Genomic DNA, 23012 nt, shown 5'->3' with positions numbered 1-23012 from the left:
CACAGAATTTCTGGTGCTGAAAACCAGAGGTAGGAAGAAGCATGCGTCCATGTTCTTATCCTCCAGAGTTTTAAGACCACTAAGGTTTAGGAAAGGGCTGCTGCTGAAGAAAGGAAATCAAGGACCTAGGAGGTGATGGACAAGGGGACACTGCAGGACACACAACCCAACAAGTTACTCAGTTGTGTACTTGAGTCAAGTGAGCTACTGCATATTATCAGTTTAAGGCAGGTTAAGCACAAATATATACACATATACACAGATGTACAGACACATAGACACCTGTGTTATATACAATTTTGATGTACCTCTAGCACAATGAAAGCTGACCAACATTAAATTCATGCCTAAGGAGCCAAGAAGGAATAGGGGTCTGTTAGCCATCTTTTTTTCCAGTCTCCCTTATAGATAACTCTCTACAGATGTTCTCACTTGTATTCTAGAAGGCAGAAGGCCTGGGAGCCTCATGGAAGGCACAGGGGTGCAAATGATACACCTCACTCATTGCTGCACAGTGGCTTTGGGAAATGAAGCAGATCCTGGGAGAAAACTTTTATTTCCAAGATGAATTGTGAAACATGTGTTGAGAACACTCATCAAAAAACCATGGTTTTGAGATCATGAAATATGAGAAAGAACTACCCCACCACCCCATCTTAAATTCCAGAGGACATTCATCTGCAAGCTGAGTAAGGCATGTGCAAAGGAGGAACCCTACAGAAATGTGTTTTTCTGTATTGAACGGTGCTCCTAGGCAAGTAAATTGAAATCATAAAATTAAACAGACAGAGATGAAACAATCTGCTTGTCAAATAATTGGTTTTAGTAGTTAAAAAAATAACCACCAACCCTAGCATCCTTGGTCAGGGCAGTCAATTAGCTACCTCATGTCGAACTGAACATCTCATCTATATGGAACAACATCCATTCCCAGCTTTCTTCTCCTTCACAAGGTTCTGTCCTGAATCTATGACTTCTTTCTGAGAAGAGGATCATGTCTACTTCTTAGGCAAATTGGAGAAAATATGAGGCCACAAGTCCTCAGTTTCCTGTTCCTCTGACCAGGACATTCATCTGCATTCTACTCATTGCCTTGTCCCCTTTCATTTAGATGGAGAATGAGTACTTCCTTTCAACCAACTTTCGATTTGCTTCCCAGATTCCAATTACTTGTCTCTTTAGGGGCCTTGCTCTATTGCTCAAATTTCTCCAGGATCTTTTAAGTTATCATTGACCATTTCATCCTCAGCACCAGGTACTCAACTGAAAACTTTCCATACTTTATTTCATATAAATTCTGTAACTACTCTGTAGAATAGACACTACTTTCTCTCTCTCTCTCTCTTGCTCTCTCTCGCTCGCTCTCTCTCTCTCCTCTTACTCTCAGTCACATAAACATTGCTCAACTTAGCGAAACTCCTGTTGTTCCTGTCTTGCCTTCTAGACTTAGCCCTCCATCCCTGCTTCCCATTACTAACAGACTTCTTGAAAGAGTAATCTCCACATTCTCTCTCCTCTTCTTTACCTCCTATTCATTCTTCAAGCTTTTTCTAGAAAGGCTGCACTTATAGACTGTGAAGTGAGAACTTCTTGATTGTAAAGGCCAATGAGCATTTTTCAGCCTTTGTTTCACTAGATACCTGTCACGCACTAAAAATGTTTAGTCCTTCTGCTTTGAGCACTCTTGTCTACCAATTTCCATAACAGTGTATTTCCCTTATATTTTTAGCCCTTTGAAAATTTTTCAGCCTATCCTAGAATGACTGTTCCTCAGCTTATCCCTTAAATGTCAGTATTCTCTGGGACTCCATTCCCATTCTCATCTTTGAGTAATCTCATTCAACCCCATGTGTTCAACTATCACATAGAAATGATCCGATATAGATTTATATTTCACATCGTATCTCTGCCCTGTGCTTCACACCCTTACCCAGGGGCCCAAACAAAAGTCATCCTTGTCAATCCCAAACCTGTGTTTCCTCCCATATCCCCTATTTTGGTGCATTCAATCTTTCTTTCACCATGTAATCAAGACAAACCAAGGAGCCATTCATCCTTAACTTTCAAAATTTTCTATTTGGTTGCAGAGTATGACTTGTATAATTGTTGCTTTCACTACCCATTCGATATTTGGGGAGTTTAAATTTTAATGATATCTGGTTTTTAGACATTAAACTTATGGCATTTAATTTAATTTTTAATAAAGCATTTCACAAACGCATTGTAGGAAGTTATGACTTTAGTGTGGTCAACTTGGGAAAGAAACAGCTTATTTCATTAGGAGTAAAAGGAGGAAAATGTCTTTTGCTCTTTTATTGTCATGGCAGGGGTTGAGTATTACATGCGTTTCCTGTCAGCTGCCCATTTGAGCTGAATGTCTAAGGCTGTGCTAAGCTTTTGCCTACTTAGAATGACTCATTTTCTCCTTGAAATAATAGATAGAGATTTTCCCCCTGAAACAGCACACGTACATTTTTCTCTGCAAGTCTCTGGTTCAGCCAGCATACTGTTTTCTAAATCTTTGCTAATACTCACCCAGATATGAGAATCAAAAAGGATTGGTTAAAGCAAGTGCTATGAGAGATTTCATGCTATTTACCTTCTAATTCTTGTATTATCATCAGGCATGTCAATATCTGGGTTGAATTGGTAATGAAGGAGTTCGGTACCAAAGAGATCATATTCCAAGTAACAGCCAAGTTGAGCAAACTCCAGTAGTTCCTGCTTATCAAATATAGTCCTAGAGACAAAAAGACAGATATATTATTATTATTATCAACAGCATATTTTCTACATAAAGTTTAATTTATGTATTGGAATAGAGTTTAAAATACAGAACTTTAGAGTGGGCTTTTATGATGTGACTGTAAAATAGTAAGTTCGATTCCTTATCTGAATCGAAATTTGAATATTTATGTATTCTGAAATCTGAATATTTATGTATCCAAAAGGGAGTGTTTCTTTCTAAAGTACTTGGGAACTACAGGCATTTTAATCATACTGCTATTACTCAAGAACAATTTTGTAATTCTCCTTCAGCATTATCTTGTGGATATGTTCCGTCTCCTTTTGAAAGTCCGTAATAGAACTGCTTTGAACTGTGAAAACCGTCAAAGGGAATTTGGCATCAAGTGTGGTGAATTAGGTGAGTAATACTAATGTGGAAAAAACAGGAAGCTAATGTAAGGTAATAAGATGATTTTCATGTCAAGATCATAAAATGGTTCTAAAATTAATACCTTATGTGTATCTCATTGCTACTTTTTAGTGGGGGCAATACTCCTAGAGATAATTATATTCTGGTGTGCTTATTTTTTAAATATAATTTACTATTTTATGATCATGTTTCTGGATATTGTCTCATTTCAATGGTGATTATGGTGTGAATGTCACTATTTTAGCATGGAAGACTATGTAAATGAAAGGGAAAGGAGAGGTTTGTATGATTAAGTACAGTGTAGAGAACAGAAAATAGAGTCTGGAGCAAGAATAGATCATTTCAAGAAATTCAGATTCTAACAAGTAAAAAGGAATGTGTTAACCCCCCAAATACCATACATACAAACACAGAGAAAAATAAGAAAAAAAATACCAGAAAACAATACAGGAAAAGTGGGTGTCAGGAGGGAGCACATCCCTTTTGACACTGTATGCAAGGTGCTAAAGACACAGAAGCAAGTGATTGGGATCCAAATTATTCTGGAAAAGAGGTGGAATGTTGGACCATCATTGGCTTATTAGGCTTTTATCCATTTTGATATCCTATTAATTTGACGGGTTCAGGAGGCAAGGACTAAAGCACTATTATACCTGTATAAATCTGCTTCTAAGAGGTCAGAAGAATTTTCCAAGTCTTTCCTCCACACTATAAGAGGACCAATTAAGCCTCCATGTGTCACAGTGTGAGAGGTTCCTGCTGCCCTGAGATGCTTCCTGGGAGCTACTATTGACTGGCACTGAGCAGTTAGATTGGAGCTCTTTCCTTTTTATTCTGTTCACCAAGTTAGCATGACTTAGAGTTCACAATGTTGTTTTAGGCAGGGAGGCTAAAAAATCTTTCCTTGATACTATAAAATGTGCATTAGTTCTGTGCCATCTTCTATTAATACTACTCCTTTTCCATCTCTTACCATGGAGACCATCTTTTGCTTCCAAAATTACTGGGCTAAAAGAATGTGTTTTCCTATAGTAAACATATTCTGTTTTCCCCAAAGAACCATTGCTTAAAAACAAATTATACACAATTAAAATAGCAGAAGACAGAAGACATAAATGTAGTATGTTTTCTTTTGAGTCAGTTCATTCCATTTGTTAATGACCAATATTGGCAAAGGGGAAAATGGAGGTGCCTGTAACAGGTTGGATCAAACTTTTTTTTAAAGATTTTTTTTTTTATTTATTTATACAAGACCCAGGGTACAGGTCAGAGGTGCGGGAGGGTGAGAGGATTCACCAGAGACAGAGCAGAGAACAGAACAGGCAGACGTACCGAAAACACTGCTGAGGGGAGCAGCAGGCAAGACAGGAGAGGTCTGCCGCACCATGTGGGTATCTCCCTGGCCAGACAGGAATCAAACCGTGCTGCAGAGGCTGCAAAGAGCTCCACAGCACTGTGCTCAACCCGCTGCACCACTGGGGAGGCCCTGAATCAAACTCTTAATGTCCTTTTCCTTCTCCTGGTGTAATGTCTCAAGATAAGGTTTTCTAAACTTAAGTGATATATGCAAAATCCACAGTAAATGAAAAACCATAGGAATCTTTAATTGTCACTCCAATTGAAAACAAAAAGGAAAGCTGCTTATTATATCAGCATCATAGCTGAAACTGGTAAGAACCTCACTGTGTATCTGGCACTGTAATGAATCATATTTATTATCTCATTTAATAGTCTCCATAATCCCAGCTGGTCTCAGTTTTACAGATGAGGAAACTGAGACCTGAAAAATTAGAGACTTATTCATGGAGATGTGTTACAATGTAAATTCATTTCAAGACTGAGACCTATTGTCTTAATCATCATACTGAATGACTTTTCCATTGCTAAGTATTTTGTACTGAAAGGGCATTTTTCAGAATTATATTGACTATATGTGCACATAACATTTTTGATATTTATTTTGAAATTTAATGTCCTTCTCAAAAATACCATCAAACTAGACTAAAAAATGGGGAATTTACCATTAAATGGGGGTAATAAACCTGGTAAGTAAGTAAGAAAGCATTACAGTTATTGTGGACATATCAAATGACCTGGCCAAAGGAGATGTGTCTGTTTTAATCATGATTGTTGCTTACCTTAACAAATATTAAGAGGTACATATCAAAGGTTTTCTATCACCAAACCAAACATTTCTCTTAAAGTCCAGATTGCATGTTTAATTGCCTGCTTGCCATATCCACTTGGTTGTCTAATTGATAGCTCAAGCTTAACATGTCTCAAACTAAACCCCTCAGGCCCCACCCCAATCCAGTTGCTCTAACACCCTGTGCTATTTTAGTTGATGGAAACTACATCCATCTAGATGGTCAAGCCAAAACCCTGTGGTTATCCTTGACTGCTTTCTTTTGCTCACTTGCCATGTCTAGCCCAGCTAGATGGACTCTCTGCTTGAATTGCAAAATATGACCAGAATCTAGAAATGTCATCACCTCTCCTACTAGCCCCTGGTCCAAATCATCATCATCTGTTCTTGCTTCTACCTATGCTTTACTATAATCTATCCAAGTACCACAACCAAAATTTGTCTCCATACTTAAGTCAAACCCCCCAATTTCTTCCTACATCCCTCAGAGAAAAGGCAAAGACTTTTCTTATGAGGACCTGCATGGTCTCCTTGGATGGGTCTTATAAAAGCCTCATCTAAGAGAGGAATGGGGAATATAGGGATCCAATTCTCCAGATGTTAATTATCTACACTAAGTACTACTCATATTATAAATGTTATGTGAAGAATATAGGTAGTCTTTCTAGAAGAGTATTAGCATGTTTAATAAGATTCATATCTACATGTAAATCTCAAAAGTCATCCTTTGGAATTCTTATCCTATAGAATAGTTTACAGAAAGAAGTATGTTTTTGACCTACAAAGGGGAAATGTCCCCTCTGTAAAACACTCAATTTCAGTCACATGAGGGGAGAAGATTTTTTCAGAAGAGAAGAAATTAAGCTGATATTTCAGAAATGAGAAAAATGCTGTTTAAAAAGGAGGCAGACAAAATAAATATTTATTTATTACCTATACTGACATTTACTGGTATGATACTATCCATATAACTGAATGTTAACGTGAAGGTAATTAAGAAATGAATTATCTTAAATTCTCCTTATTGAAGTATAAACTCAATGAAGAAAAATAGTAATCATCCTTTCAAAGGAAAGTCCTGAAAATATGTAGAATAAGCTATTAGATGTTAATGAGTGGCAGAATGGGGGCAAAAATGAAGCAAAAATATGAATACTTAATAATTATCACATATTTTATCAGTCCTATCTCATTTAATTCTTACAAAAAGTATATGAGGAAGATATGATCATTCTCTTTTGTAGATGAGGAAACTAAGTCTCAGAAATCTAAGTCTCAAAAAAGTCAGGAAGTTTGAGAAAAGTTAACTCCACTTCCACAATAAGATGTTATAAATAAAGCTAGATTGCATTTGTCTTCAGAAACCATGTTGTTAGACCCTTCTGTGCTGAGAGCATCCACCAACCACAGCAGCTTCATTCCTTTCCATAGACTCACACCTATGGAAACACACCCCCCCCCCATCAGAAAGACATCTCAAACACCATAAATGTCTAATAAGTTGACTTGGCCACACTAAATGGACATTCAGCTGGATGACTTCCAAGGACTCTCAGGTGCTACTAAAGCTGCATTTATGCAAGTGACTTTTGTTGTTGTTTTTTTTTTTTTTTTTTTTGGTGAGAGCACTGACCCCAAATGTCAGAATGGTACCATGGGAAAATGTACTCTGCTTGACGTCTTTCAGATGAGGATTCAACAGAGGTCCTGCCCCTCCCAGTCATCAATGACCTCATAGCGCTTATCAGATGCGTGGAGGTGTCAACCTCAGCCAGTTTTTCTCATTCTATATTCTATATCCATGAATAATTATATTCTTTCTTATTCTAATCTTCCCCAGTCTTTAGGGTAAATATTTTTCACCTCTTGCCCTAAATAGTTAGCGAGGTGATTGTGAGCTGCAGAAGAACTACTGCATTTCTTTCTGGAGAAAGTCCCTTCAAGGTGAATGAAGTGATTGCAATGTCATTTGTAAATATTCTGAGGAAGAAGAGATTTTTGCATCAAGTATGTCATTCATACTATATCATTTCTTCTGTTGTTTGTTTTTTAGTAAGCAATTTTTCTTTATATAAGGAACAGGGATAAATTTATGATAAACATATTATCATCAGTTAAGAAAATTATATCTAAAGTAATTTGGCCATCTTCAGAAATGGTTATCACTTACTAAGGGTTTAAGGATGGCACTAAAATGTAAGAGAGTTATTCTATTTTTCAAACTTTTTTATATTCTAGATCTTATCCAAGTGCTGAGGGGGTTAGTTTAATGTCAAAATGCCCCCCGAGTAGGAGCAAGGAGGTCTGTGTAAAGTGATAATTTAGACAAGGGCTATCTAAGAGCCCTTGAAAGAACTAAGGAGCAAAGGAAATGATATGATTTGTGGGTATGATCAAGATACTAATAATACCTAATATTTATCTTGGGCTTAACAGTTTCAAAGGACTCTCAAATTATTATTTCATTTCATGCATTCAACACGCCTTCATGAACTATTTCAGCAAACATCTACTATCTTGTACTATCACCTGCCTTGTGCTAGCCCATGCTGGGAACACATACATGGATAAGAAACTTAAGCTGCTGTCTTGAAGAACTTAAAGTCTAGGGAAGGAGTTAGATATTTAAACTGACGATTACAATTAAATGTGTTAAAAACTTTTTACAGTACAAATAAATACAAAGTATTATGATAGAATAATGAAAGGAATGACTTATATGAGTTGAGTCTTGGAGAAGGCTATTCAAATAAATATTGGTGGGGCTCAGATATTAGGGTGAGGGATAGATGATACAAAAGAACAACGAGAGGCAAAAAAGGAGCTTGTTCCTGGATAGTAAGGCTGAAATTTGTCACAATAAAGTGGATGAAAAGAGAAGCATCCACCTGCCCATCCATCCATCCATCCATCCATCCATCCACCCACCCATCCATCCCATCCCTCCAAAAGAAATTGTTGATCACTGACTGACTATGAAGCATGAACTGGGAAAACAAAGACAAATAACACACAGCCCCATACTTCAAGAAGTTCAAGGATAAGAGATATGGAGACAAATAATTGCTTTATTGACTTTATCTAGTATCATAATAAAAGTACTACTAGGAACCTGGTTAGTACAAAGCAGGAAATAGCAAACACTCTTTGATTTGTTCAAGAAAAACTTCATAGAAAAGAAAACCTTTGATAAGCTGCATATTGAAGAAACACTCTACTAAGTAGATAAGTAGGAATGGGGTATTCATAGCAGAGGGCCTAGCTTGTATGAAACACATATAAGAACAAGTAGCACAGATACTTGTCATGGTCGGTATGGTATTAGCCCAGATTCTATATGTGTGCTAGAAGCTGAGATGAAATGAGGTGGAGAGACGGGTGGAGACCAAAAGACCAAGACATTTGGGATTTGTGATGAAGATGAAAGGGAGTCACTGATGAGTTATAAATCAACATGGGGAAATATAATCAGAATTACATTTGAAAAGATCAAAGTGGTGGAAATGGCAGGCTAAAGCAGGGAACAAGGCTAAGGGCATGATTGCTGTTTGCAAAAACACTTATAATAGTTCTTGAACGTGACAATTGAGGGTCTGGATTAAGAACAGGAGGGGTCAAACTGGCAGATCTCAGTGAGGTTAAACAGGTTTTATCAAATGCTGGTTAGAAGAGGGAGGAATTTAGGTTAGCATCTGGGTGAATAATTCTGTTGTTGGCCATAACAGGGCAAGCGAGTAAGAGTAAGTGATCGGGTACTAGCACTATCATGACAGCAATGGAAGCAAATCAAGGCCTTGTCTTGGGAAATTAATTAGACTGTGTCATTAAATGATACCATGAACATGGGAGGAGCATGTTCTGAAACGCACAATCAACTGGTGACACAATTATGCTACCTGTTATTGCAGGTAGCAATATTATTGAGGACCCTAACACTTGAATATCTGAAAGTGATAAAGAGCCCATGTCTTCCTATTCTTCTCTAGTGCACTTTCCACTATACTGCACTGTCACTTAACTGTTGTAATCCATCACCCATTCTAAACTGTGAATTCCTTTGCCTAGAATTTAAGCACCATGAGGCCAGCTCTGAGACTGAATTATTGATAGTTCAGGAATATACACAATGCTAAAGCTTAGGAACTTAACCAAGTAGCTTTTTAAAATTGGTGTGCAAATATAATAAGGGGATGATTACAAACAATAGATTTATTAAAAACAATGTTGAATTTTAATGACTGATTATTTTAAAAATTGTACACTACAAAAACAATTCAAAGAAAACTCTTTCATCTTCCTCCTCACAGAATTCCTCAATTTAAAACCAGAGGATATTTATACAGATGGTGTCATGTGGGATCTTTGTTATTTTATGAGAGTTTTCAAGCAACTACTTAAAAGAATTACTAAACTCACAACTGTTCATGTAATAACCTAAAATGAATTTTAAAAATGTTTTTAGATATTTAACAACTAAATAAATATTTATATACTCTTTATGAATTTTAAAACATTTATATGTTCAAAAGAAATAAATATAAAAACTACTATAAAAACTCAGAATTAACATAATTTTAAAACACTATTCATAATATATTCCTAGATTGCTAATAGCATTTTTTCCTTCACTGCAAAATCTAAAATTTTCTTAATTGATGAATCTCAATAATTTATTTATTTATTTATTTATTTATTTATTAAAGATTTTATTTATTTATTTATACAAGTACTGGGTACAGTCAGAAGTGCGGGAGGGCGAGAGAATTCACCAGAGCCACAGCGGGGAGCAGAGCAGGCAGAAGGACCAAAGTACACTGCTGAGGGGAGCAGCGGGCGGCAGGAGAGGTCTGCACGCCATGTGGGACCCTCCTCCGGTGGCCGGTGAGCAGCCGGGGATCGATCTGGCGCTGCAGAGGCTGCGGGCAGCTACGCAACTCAGCGCTCAACCGCTGCGCCACTGGGGAGGCCCAATTTATTTTTTATTGTCAAAAACAGAAACTAAATAGAGTAATAGAAGTTTTTAATGCATAGCCTAAACTTTACCTATGGTAGAAAGTATAATTAGTTACTTCAATTAAATATTTACCAGAAACTTTGGTTTCACACAAACTTAAAACCATTAATTAGAATAGTGCATTCACATTAATAGTCTAGATTATATTTTTATATGTAAGCATTTTAAAGATTCATTTATCTTACTTTATAGGATTTTTTTGCATTATGGAAAAGCTTTTCAATATTAGCGAATTACTGGTAATGACTACAACAGAAAAATAATTTGGATTGCCAAAGATTTATTTTGTTCTCTATTATTTGAATATATTCCCCTACATTTGAATGAGCACCTTCCTTCCACATTATTCAGTCTTCTGACTGCTTGCATCCATAGCATATAGAGATGTTTAGTGACATCATAGGAAGGAATGATGTCATACTTTCAATATTGTGATTCAAGTGTAGAATTAAGCAAAAGGAACAGATGGCTGGAAGAAAGAAAAACCCTTGTTTAAATTAGACTAGCACTAGAATTGGCTCCAAATTGCAAGATGTAATTAAAACTTTATTTTAAAATACATTTCACAGTTTATACACCCTAGGAAGAGCTTTTTACCATATGAAATTTCCAGCTGCCACACAGCACAAAAGAGGTTGCGTTTTTCATGTAAGGTGATATGCAGTTCAAGGAATGATGTTATTGAAGAGAGTGAAGATAAATCTCATAGACATAGCAATCCTATTTGTTAAAATGTCATATTCCATGGGAATGGTGTCAGAGTCATGAAAAATTGCTTTAGAAGGCAAAAAATTACTAGTGGAAGTTTGGATGGTGTAAATACTGGGTGGAATACATGAATTGTGTGTTCATTTACCCTGACATTGGATTGGTTGGCCCGAATGCCTCTGTTGGAGTGCATTTTGGGGGGTACCTAACAAATATCAATTATCAGGATGACTTAATTGCATTTTACTCAACACTATTTTATATAAATTATGAAATGTTGCTATATTTCAGTTTCTGAAATGTCTGCCTGGATTTCTTTTCCTTTTTAAATAGGTGTTGCTCAGAGAGGAATTTTTGAGAAACAATAAAGGGAGAGAAGATTTGTATAACACTTAAAGGGTTAAACTAATTGTTCTTAACCCCTTTGACAGAGGAGCAAATGGCTTGGAGGCTTAAGTGACTTACTTGCTCAAGGTCATACAGCAAGTAAGTACTAGTGTCAGTACTAGAAATTAGACAATCTGACCCCAGCACCCCTTATTTCCCCACTTCCCATGCAGACGTGGAATATACATTGCATAATAAAAGAATAGCTGCTGCCAATGTCATCACACAATTTCAACCTGAAATGAATTCAAGGCTTGGGTTTCTATGTCAGTGAGTACTGTCTACAGATCAACATAGAATCTAAAATAAAATTCATCCACACTCATACTCAAGAATATTCTAGTAGCCATGAGGACATGCTTAAAAGTAGCTACTTTTTCTTATATTTCTAATTATCTTCTATAGTGATAGCAGAAGAAGTGTCAGTGGACATTAGTAGATGAAATGTTATTAGTACATATTTTCTTTGCAAATTTCTGACTTGCTTAGCAGGCCTCCATGTTGTTGTCTGAACTAGATAATTTCTCACTCTCTGGTTGGAATGAATCAATATTTTTACTAAATACTAAGTAAGTTACCTTTACTAGACATAATGTGCACAATGTATATGCTATACAATACACACTCCTCTCAATGCCTACTGTATACAGTATGCACATAATGCATGCATACACATAATCCTGTTAATAAACTATTGAGAAATGCAGCACCGGACACACAGGATTCTAAGGAATTAAACCATTTGCTGTGTATAACATTCCAGTTGTTCTTTTTGAAAAATGCTACCATAGTATTTAAATATATAAAGATGCTTGCTCATTCTAAATTTCCCTGTAATTATTTTTTAATGATTTCATATCAATTCGTTAGTATTCATAGAACCTAACAGTATGTAGTTGCAAGGATAACTTGAAGGTAAAAAGTCACCAAAATTATAATTAAATAATCATTTTGATGGTAGAGAATGGGTCTTGCTCCTGCTATGTCCCTGGTCTGGCATACAGTCATTAGGTTCTCAATAAATATTTGAATAATCACAATAAATCCTGAATAATCACAATCTGGATACAAAATAGGTGACTGCTCCAGAAATGATCTCAGGATTTTCTAGGATGCTCTGAGAGTATTTCTGATGTCAGATCAACAGAGGTTGATCTGGAATGTAGAGCATTCCATTCCAGCCATGTTATTTTTCCCAACATTCCCTGGTAATAAAAGAACTTTGTTGTCATCAAATATCTACAGTACTCTATAATCCATGAATGAATGAATAAATGAATGAATGATGTGATATTCCAGCCTCTTACTTCATCTATTTAAGAGCGTGGAGTAAGGTGTCAAAATTGTATCCTTTAAAGAAATGCTCAAATCTGGCATGAATAATCAGTGGTAAAGAAAATAAATGTGTGTTCAGCCCCACCCCTGTGCTCTCCTTTCTTTCTCAGAAACCCTTGGATCAGATTCCTCTACCTTCCACAGGGAGTTATTTTCATAGAGAGAGATGTACTATTTCCCTGCACTTAATTAATGTGCCCCTAATCAAACTTTAGGCCCTGGATCTCCATCAAAGTACTCTGGTTTGTTTAATAGATAACCAAGTAGAAAAAAGAGTGAGGCCTAGCACCTGTCACCCACTCCAGGACCTCAAAGGTTTAATCAGTAAATAGTAGCCAAATCCCTTCCAGCCATGTTATTTTTCCCAACTTTCCCTGGTAATAAAAGACCTTTGTTGTCATCAAATATCTACAGTACTCTATAATCCATGAAGGATCTTCCTTGGAGATGAATCAGAGAGTCTCTGTGGGGTCTTCTTCAATCATGTACAGGCTGTATTAGGCTGTGGGCAGAGGCACTACTGTGATTATTTACCACCTGGAAATGTGGCTAGAGCTCTAACAGGTAGTAAAAGTACAATAAATGATTAAAAGGCAAAAGTCTTTATGAATTAGAAGCCCTAACAGGTACACTTAGGCACTGGTGTGGCTTTATTTCTGATAAATGTTGGCTTGGGTGGCTATAACTGTCAAGGGCAGCTCCCTCTGGTGTTCTCTGGGGTTACATTCATCTGTACCTCCACAGGCCCATATTTCTTAGAGACAACAGATGGTGAGGGGAGGGCCTAGACACAGAAGCAGATTTATCTTGTCAGGCTGTTATCTCCAGGTAAATGACCTGGAGCAGGTCACAAATGGTCACATGACAGCAGTGTGGTTCAGCAGTATCCTAAGGTGGTGACCATTTATTAACGTTTCCCTTTTGGGATCCCAACTTCTCCCATGAATAGTCTTACAGCACTTTTGTGATTGTTGACAAGTGCGCGCAAGTGCATTTTAAGGTAAAATGGCTTATGCACAAATGCATTAGATTTATACACCTTCAAAAATACTTAACTGCTAATGCTTCGATGCCAATGTGGACATACTGGAATATCTTACTTTGTATTCTCAAATGATAGAAGTTCTACCTTTAAGGGCATGCGCGAGCCAGTTTTACAGGTGGCAAGGCTGAGCGTCCTGCTGGCCAGTGAGTTGCCTAAAAGGGGCTGCAGGCAGATCTACCACCAACACGTGTTACCTCGAGATCCCTACAGCCTGTGGGTTCAGAACTTTCTCCTTTATGCCTAAAAAGGAATGGGGTGAGGAACAAAAGGACTCTCTGGTTGTTTTTTTATTTTGCCTCCAGAGGCCTTGTTCTCAGGATGCTCTTCTTTGTGTGTGTTGCTCGTGATTTTGTTGCATGAAAAACTTGCCTCTTTGCAGTTTGTCCTCATTATAAAAGCCAGTGCCCTGGCCTATTCAGCGCACAGCAGGCTGTGCATACAGCTGAGCAGACCTCTGAGGGCCTAGGAAAGGCTGACCCCCATAGTCGGCCTAGCTGCTGCATTGTGTGAATACCACCCCAAGGAGCTAAAGTTGCCTGCATCTGCCTCAGATGACTTTTTCCTGTTACTTTATTCAGTTTGGCTTACCAAATACATTACTTTTCCTAAAGCTATTTTCCCCAGTTACACCTCCAGGGAAAGGCTCATACTTCTGTGTATTTCTTGTTCAGGCACCAGGTATCCTGAATAATCACAATCTGGATACAAAATAGGTGACTGCTCCAGAAATGGTCTCAGGATTTTCTAGGATGCTCTGAGAGTATTTCTGATGTCAGATCAACAGAGATTGATCTGGAATGTAGAGCATTCCATCCCGAGACTTTCCAGAGGGAGATATTGAGATGGCAGTTAATAAAAATCAGATAGTGAGGTTTTATTGTTTAAAAGAAAAAAAACACATGTATTTTTATACATGTATATACATGTATATGTATATGTATACATATATATATGTACATATAAATGTTTGATTTTTGTCAGAAAGGAATAAACATGTGCTAGGAGTTATGGTTTCACTATTTCCAATGAAAGCTTTTTTCAGCATACTTTTCTAACTTACATGTCTAACTAGAAACAGAGTTAGGAAGACAATCATCATGAGCCAGTTTCAAGCAGAATAGCACACTAAATGTTCAACAGGGAACCTTTCCAGTCTAGTACATGTAAAATTCTGAATAAGATGAGAGGGAAATATCGTATTTTTAAGCAGGTGGTTGATCTGGTAGGAAGTAAAGGATTGCTGAGGGGAGAGAGTAGGGACAAAAACAAGTAGAGAAAATGAGGAATAAAGGTAAACTTAGAGCTAGAATTTGTAGGGGTTTGGGGGTTGCTACATGAGCCGACTGAGATAGCATTGGGGCCTGAATAGGCTATGGATAAATGGAGATATAGCTTTCACCAGCCCATAAATGGGGTATACCTTTTACTTCTGAACACTTACATCAGTCCATAGTTGGGCAGAATCATTTAATACAAAGTCTACTTTATTATAACATTTTGAATTCCTCATGTAGTTTATTGAATACTATACTGATGCTGAAAAACTGTAGAGTATCAGTATTTTACCCTCATGATCATGTGACAGATGGAGCTGTGGCCCCTGCCCAGCATCACGAGTGAGTATCTTACTGCATACTTTCACCAGAGAAAAGCTCAAACTTCAAAATTCTAAATAGTGTCCTACTGGATGTTTATCACTTTCACACCATCATCAAGTACAAACATCCCAAGTCAAATGAACCATTGTTAAGTTGGCAGACCATCTGGCCTACCTTCCAGGCCATTAGTGGTTGTCTCTAGGTGATCCAGTACTTCCTATCTGCTGATTTATCTATTTTAACATCCATTCATCATCTGGTGGTTTTGCACTAATACTAGATGGCCTGCTTACCTATCAAGATGCGACATAACCGTTTTGGAGACATCTGCACCTGCTTCTTGCAGTACTCTGATAATCTGAAATGGTGAACCTGCATTCCGTCCAGGATGAATGATGACAGGACAGCCAAGCTGAGCCTGTGCATGTGCTGTTGCCTGAAGAACCTTTCTTTCACTCTCGGTCAGAGGCCAGGAACAGCCAATTTCTCCAATGACACCACACTTGATACTGGTTCCATCAGCTCCATGGAGAATTTCATTAAGGAGGACATCAGTTAGCTGAGAGTGAGAATGAAACCTTTTAAGCACTGGAGTTTATCAATGCAATGCATTCACACAACCACAGTATGTGAATGAATTTGTTCATTTAATCATTCACTATTTAAAAAATATATTCGACATTCAGTCAACTGATATTGTCAATGAAAGAGGCATTTTGCTTGCTGGTCAAATCTCAAATTCAACATGTCATTATAAATCAAAATTGAACAATATCTTACTGTGATTATTTAACAAGAAATGTATGGCTAAGGTAGCTTTTAGGGGATAAAGTGACTTAATGAGAATACATTCACATTAAGGGGGAAAAAAAATCTACGTTAACCTGAGGAGCATTTAGACAAAAAAAGACTGCCTTTGAATCTGTTAACTACATCATGTTAATTATTTTAATATTTCCTTATTTATTCAGCCCTTTATTTTATAGAGAATGTAAAATTTATAGCATACAATACTAATGTTATATTTTTTGGTCATATATTATACTTATTATTAAGAATAATTGGAAGAATGTGCAATCATGACATCATGACAAGTCTTCAGATAATGTTAATATATAAAAATGGGAAGCCCTAATTCGAAAATAAAGCAAATAAGATTTCAAAATGCAAAATATTTTAAAGATGAACTGATTCTTTGCAAAAAATGCAGCTAACATTCTATGGCATTCAAACAGATAATGGAAGATACATATGAATATATACATACATGTATAATCATATATAAATATATACACATGTGTGTGTGAAATGAGAATACATATGCATGCAAAAAACTTTGCAGCTCATTCTTTTCTCTTTGTCCTGAAGGGTTTACTTCTTTCTTACTTAAGATCATATTATTATAAAAACAAGGGAATGGATTTTCTTCTACTCCTCCTGTTTTGTAAAAGGAGAAGAAAACATATTCACAAATGTGCCAAGGCTCTGCCTGCCAAGTTTCACCCTACAGTGAATTTTTATTGTTGGTTATTATAAAATCCAGAAAGAAAAATCATGGTTGCATAACTGAAGCTTTTCATGGAAAACTGGGGTTTACAAACAGACTGTAGCACCACTAAAGAACCAATATATGATGCAAACAATTCCAAATATGAACACATTGGGTTTTACAGTGACCAGAACATTAAGATCTCCTTCAGACCCTGTTTCTTTAGGAAATAAATTGTTCCTAATTTAGGTTGCAATTGGCCGGTATCCTTGCTAGCTAGAAATTTCTACAGTGTGCCCAGCTACCTCTGAAACAATGACATTTTCAAATGTAGATGACATGCAGGGATAACCCAAGGTCTAAGGTTTTGGCTATTCTGAATTTATACACAAATAATGTCAAAAAAACTTAAGGCTTTTTACCTGCTCCACTGACATGGCTCTAGTTTCTGGAGAGTGAGTTGCATCCACATAAAACCCAGCTCCAGATATGATATGGACACCAGTCTGTTCCGCAAGGCACTTCAAAGTCTGTACATCTCGGCTAATCCCCGTGGTTGTGTTCTCCACCAAAGTCCCCCCGCCTTTGGCTTTAAAATATAACAATTCCTCCTTTACGGCATCTGTCTCCTGATTCAACTGGAGATTCTCTTTATGGGAATAAGGGTTTTTCTGAATCCAAAATAAATTTTTCAGCATAATAGGTTCCTTAGAGGTAGCTTCATGGCTTGGTGAAGGTGGATGGTAACAGAAGTCAAAGGTCATTGTCAAGTGTTCGTGGGTCAGGGTTCGGCCCAGTTTGCTTGGCTCCACAAGGCCTAAAACAGTTTGGACCTTTCCACTTAAGGAAGACATTTCTGATGGCACCAGGAGATACTCTGAAAAAGAGTATTTTCTGGAGAAAAGAAAACTATAATCAGAAAATTTAACACATACATAAATTGTGTCCATAGGGGATGTGAGGCTGTGAACGCATACCTGTGCAAGAAAGAGAATCAATGAAACTAGAGATATGATCTCACTTATCATCCTGCCAAAGTCAGAGCTTGTCCCTTGTAAATTGTTTGAGTTCACTACAGCTCTAAGTGACATGCATGGTGTTAAATGTCCCCCGACCACTTCCTCTGGGAGTCCTCTGCCTGATTTAATCCCAACCTTATCTACTGGAAATATTTCTTGATATTCAGTTCACATTTTTCGTTCACTTAATTTTATCTCATTAGTCATAGTTGTGCTTTCTTGGGTAATTCAACAAGAATCTCCATTAAAAAAAAAACTCTTTATAATCAATACCATATATCAAAACCAACGATATATTTGAAGTCTTTTGTCATTTTTCAGCTAAATTAAATATACTGACATTACTGATCATTCCACTGTTCATGCACTATCCAAGTGAACAAATTCCCTTTGAAGGCCCACCATGTACTAGAATGTGGAGCTATTAAAAGACAAAAAGACATAGACAAAATCTCTGACCTTGATGATTTCACAGATTATGCTCCCAAACAAACAAGGGGGAGAGTGACAGCTAAATTTAATAATGAAAAAAAGGAAAAATAGAAACAAACTTCTCCACTTCAGATGTTTCATTTTGTCTAGGGCACACAGAAACATACTTCAAGAATACTTAAAAAACAAAGTTCTTACTCATAAAGAAAATAACTATGATTTATTGAAACTGAAATCTTCTGACTCTGAAAGGAGCAAACACCTCTCTATCCTCTATTTACTTTCATTTGTAGCACAAATTAATTATTCACCAAGTCCCTATCAGTGACAGCAAGAACCCAATTCCAGAGCTTTCATTTGAAAGTAGCTTTCCTAAATGAAGGGATGTTGCTTGGAAAGAAAAAGGTGCTACTGAAGATGGCGAAGACACACGCCTTCGTGGCCAAGCACAAACCACTGCCAGAAACAGCAACCCACACAGCCTAACAGGACGGTGAAAAACATTGACTGGAACTGAGCAAAAGAGGATCTTTCAAAGCTTTCAAATTGTACTTTAAAGGACATTGTGAAACTATTTCCCCAGCATTCCTTTGAAGGTCTCCTCTGACTTTCTTAGGTCTGTTTTCTCATCTTTAAGTTAGAATAACAATGCACATTTCACAGGCTGTCAGAAGGATGAATTAAATTAGATACCACAAGTTAAAAGGCCTGTGAAAGTGTCTGGTACATAGCACATGTTCAACAAACAGAAGCCTTGTTACGCTAGTTCTAGAAACTATTATGTATTTCCTAAGTAATTTCTTTCCAGAGCATTCAGTTGATAAGAGCTTATTTGGGGAGCAATGTGTAGAGGGCAAGTTTATAAAAGATATATACCTAAGACAAGGTGAAAACAAATTAGGGTTGGTGAAAAAGCAGTACTGCAGTATAGGCCAATTTCTGTCAAGCCACTGCAATGAGTCAGGTGTTTGACATGTGTTGTCCCACAGTGCATAAATGATAGATATAAACTGTCTGACAGGGAATTCTAGGATTTGTGACTAGCATGATTGTTCTTTTTTTTTTTCTTTTGGATAGTGTTCTTCTGTAAACCAAACTTACTTCCCACATCTACATGTTTCAGTGGTAGCCATGATGAAAAAAGATGGTGTCTATTTAGAGAATCACTTTCCTAGCTGCCAATCACCACACAGTGAAGTATTTTTCACTGATGATGTCTAGGGACTCACCGTTTACAGCTTGATTCCCTTTTACGGAGAGCAAGGAATATGTAGCTAGTTCCTTAGGTTGATGAAATCATAGTACCATTAATAAATTCAATCTTCCATATGAGTTAATTTACCCTTTCTTTCCTTCTAGCTGATGATCTCACAGATGTGCTCCTAGAGAGACACCAGGGGCCAAAAATGTGGGTAAACTGATAAAACATTATCACTTTCACTAGAAAAGTACCAAACTGCATCTTTAATTGATATATTTAAAAGAGCAATGTTGGTAAGTTTCAAGCTCACAAGCTATGAGTCTTTGTGAGAAAAAAATCACTTAAGAAATGTCATCTCTTCTGGGAAATTCCTCCAGTGCTTTCAAGCAGAACTAGTTGGTATTTCCTATGATCACCACAATGTAACCCAAACTTAAAGGCAAAGAAAAGATTAAGAACAACAATGCTCAAAACTTGAATATGTCTTTCAGTGGGATAAAGCATGTATGTAGGATTTATGATTCCTGTGCAGCGAGGAAGCCTTTCTTGGTCTACCTTCAGCCTAGAAGTTCTTCTCTTCTCAGTACACACAAGGAGCTATGAAAGGTCTTCCACCATAGACAGGCACATTCCCAGCCCAAGGAGGACGGGAATGAGCAATGAGAGTTTTTTGCACAACTGCAAGCAGTGATCCCTCACAAAAAACAGCATGTTTCCGGCATTTTGCAGAGCAACCAGGGAGAGCTCCAGCATTGCACATACCTGCACAGGAGCTGGTGGGTAAAGGGATAGCCGGGTTGTACACACACTTGCCAACAGCTTTGCTGTACTCCAAATATGAATTCTGAACAGTCAGGGAGACTGATGGACTGATGGCTGTAAAGACAAAAAAAGAAAATAGAATTTTAAAGGAAAATAAAAAAGGACACAAGAAGAGAAAGTGAATCAGTATTACAGTACTGAGCCAAAATAGCAGAGATGATATTTAGGATTTGACCTTTTTAAATTAAATTGATTTTATTGGGGTAACATTGGTTTCCATCATTGAATATGATTTCGCAGTATAGGTTTAGACCTCTTCAAGTGTACACTATCGCACCACACCCACCACCAAAGCACCAACCTACCTCCACCCCAGTCCATTGGGGCCCCTCTCCACTTTGCTCCCCACCTGTCCTTCCCCTTCTGATAACCGCAGTTCTGCAGTCAGATTTCAAGGATTTGTTTTGTTGGATTTTTCTGTTCCTTTGCTACATATGAGTGAAATCATCCAGTATTTGTCTTTCTCCTTCTGTTTTATGTTGCTTAGTCTAATAGAATTTATCTTTTTTAAAAAAAACATTTGCATAAGTTAGCTTTTATAAAATATATAACAAAGTGGTTGAATTATTGGACATTTACTGTTGGGTGAGTAGTTGGGGAACAATTTTAATTTTATTTCACTGAGATTTTGCCCTGAGATTTTCATAGCTATTTCATCCTGGCCATTATACTTAAGATTTTTCTGCCTACCGAGGTTGAATATCCATCTCAGTTACATTTCACATTTCAGAAGGCAGGACTTTTAGAATGTGGAATAATTTACATATGAATGAGTAGACTCTCTCTTAAATGCCTACACCCTCCTCCCTATTTAACAGACCTATGCCCTTTTCCTGCCTTTGCTTCTGCTGCAGCAGCTCCTAGACCTTGTTGAAGAAATTTGATTTACAATTTTAGAAGCAATGGTTCAATTGGCCAGTTGATGCTTTGTGAATTGATTTTTGGTTCACTCCCCCAACAACTATATAATTTCTAATCCCCTTAATAAATCCCTTATTCCATTTCACTTAGAGCTATTTTCTTTCCCCTGTTAAACCCTAACTGATAAAAAATGGGAAAGCGTTTCCGAGTTCTGTGCAGAAGATAGCAAGTGAACAACCTGGCAGCTATGTGGACAGTGGATGGAAGGGGGCCAGTGTGCCTGCATAGAGACAGGGGGTGTTGCTAGAATCTGGAAAAAGCTGGGTGGTGGCTTGGTCTGAGATGACACCAGTGAGATGGTGAGATAAAGCCGTAAGAGGCACAGCAGATGGAAGTTTCCAACTGGACTTGCTGGTGCTATAAAAGTATCCCCCCAAATAAATTAGCTCCTAAGAAAAAAAAATGTTGGATTGTCCAAATGTGTCAGCACTTCTATTTTCTTATGGGTTACATCACACAGTGAGGCAGTACTCTCTAAACACTGCACTTAAAGCTGGCATTTGACTTGGGACCAACATATTTTTAAAACAGCACAATATTTTTTAAAGCTCGTTTGAATACATCCATTGTGTGCAGGTTCACACGTGGGGCAGGCCTGCTCTCAAACAGCATTGATCTGGTAGCGGAACAATGGCCGATTTCCTCCTCAAACACACTTTCCCAGATATGTATGGTTAAACGGTTCTACTGCATGGAGATTTGTAACTTTTCATATTAAACAACCCAGAAATCAATAGCTGCATCTGAAAAAGGAAAAGAAAGCCAACCACTTCAGTACACAGAGCAATAACAAAGCCAGCAAGTTCTTTACATGGTCACATAAATAAAACAAAGTTGTTCAGTGATACAAATGAGTTCGTATTTTATATTCAAAAGAAAATGGTCTCATTCCCAAGTTTTCTTCACTCTCTCTTTTTTTTCCATCTGACTAAGGAAGGAGTGAAGATAACCTGACAGAGATAGACCAGGAAGTAACCCTCCTGGAAGAAGACATTTGCAGCCAGGTCTTCCTGGTAAAGTTCCCCCATCTTGTCAATCCAAGACTTGTCTATCCTGCCCTCCTGGATGGGTGCACTTCATCTAAACAGATAGTCCCATTCAGGTCAAGTAGGTTTTAAAGTTAGAAATCTACTGAGGACCGAAGAGCTCATACCTGTGGCTAATTGACTTTAGTTGGGTCCAGAGGGCTAACTGGTCAGTGTCACATGCAGAATGATGGAATTTTTCCATCATGATTTTCTTCTCTGTTTAGTCAACAAACTGAAAACATTTTCTCCCTAATAAAACAAAAGGAGGGAAAAGGAGGGGTGCAAGGAGAAAGAAAGGGATAGAAAGAGAGAGGGAGGAAAAGCCCAGCATCTTTACTCAGGTCAAAATGCAACATCACTCATGACTTCTCAGAATCACAAATGAGAGTCCCAACAAGCACTGTATGGTCAAGATGCTGTCTGCGTAATTGACCTGTATGTTTTTCTTCCCTTGAAGAACTGAGACTTGACTCATTCAAGCACCTCCACTTTCTCAGATTCCATGCTTAATGCTGTGAGAATGTTTGATGAAAATGTTTAGATTTTGCTGTTAACATACAGTCCTAGAAGTGAATCACATACTGAGTTGCTAGGTAAAGAAGTTTAGCTTCTTTCTCTTCCTAAAAACTTCCCCACATTGAAGTTAGCTATCATATTTTTTTATAGAGGAAATTTTCTTTTTCACCGATTCCCAACAATAGGTTGTCTCC

At 37.4% G+C, this 23012-nt stretch overlaps 1 protein-coding gene across 3 annotated transcripts in view; it reads right to left on the bottom strand.

Moving 5' to 3' along the window:
• Window positions 1-23012, bottom strand: part of PTER (phosphotriesterase related) — a 52746-nt gene that overhangs the window by 4609 nt on the left and 25125 nt on the right. The window contains exons 2-6 of one of the 3 annotated variants that reach the window (XM_054695106.1): window positions 22428-22551; window positions 20294-20407; window positions 17302-17773; window positions 15684-15949; window positions 2600-2740 (exon numbers count right to left, since the gene is read on the bottom strand). In XM_054695106.1, the coding sequence (XP_054551081.1) occupies window positions 2600-2740; window positions 15684-15949; window positions 17302-17773; window positions 20294-20407; window positions 22428-22507 (1073 nt within the window). In that variant the 5' untranslated portion in view covers window positions 22508-22551. Of the gene's footprint in view, window positions 1-2599; window positions 2741-15683; window positions 15950-17301; window positions 17774-20293; window positions 20408-20658; window positions 20744-22427; window positions 22552-23012 lie in introns of those variants that run through there. The other 2 variants (XM_037510667.2, XM_037510668.2) reach the window with 2 other exon arrangements.

The sequence above is a fragment of the Talpa occidentalis genome, unplaced genomic scaffold (genome assembly GCF_014898055.3).
Source record: "Talpa occidentalis isolate TD23 unplaced genomic scaffold, MPIMG_talOcc4v2.1 talOcc4.14, whole genome shotgun sequence".
Taxonomy (NCBI): domain Eukaryota; kingdom Metazoa; phylum Chordata; class Mammalia; order Eulipotyphla; family Talpidae; genus Talpa; species Talpa occidentalis.
The sequence above is the reverse complement of the archived record's forward strand: the minus strand, read 5'-3'. Positions and strand labels throughout refer to the sequence as shown.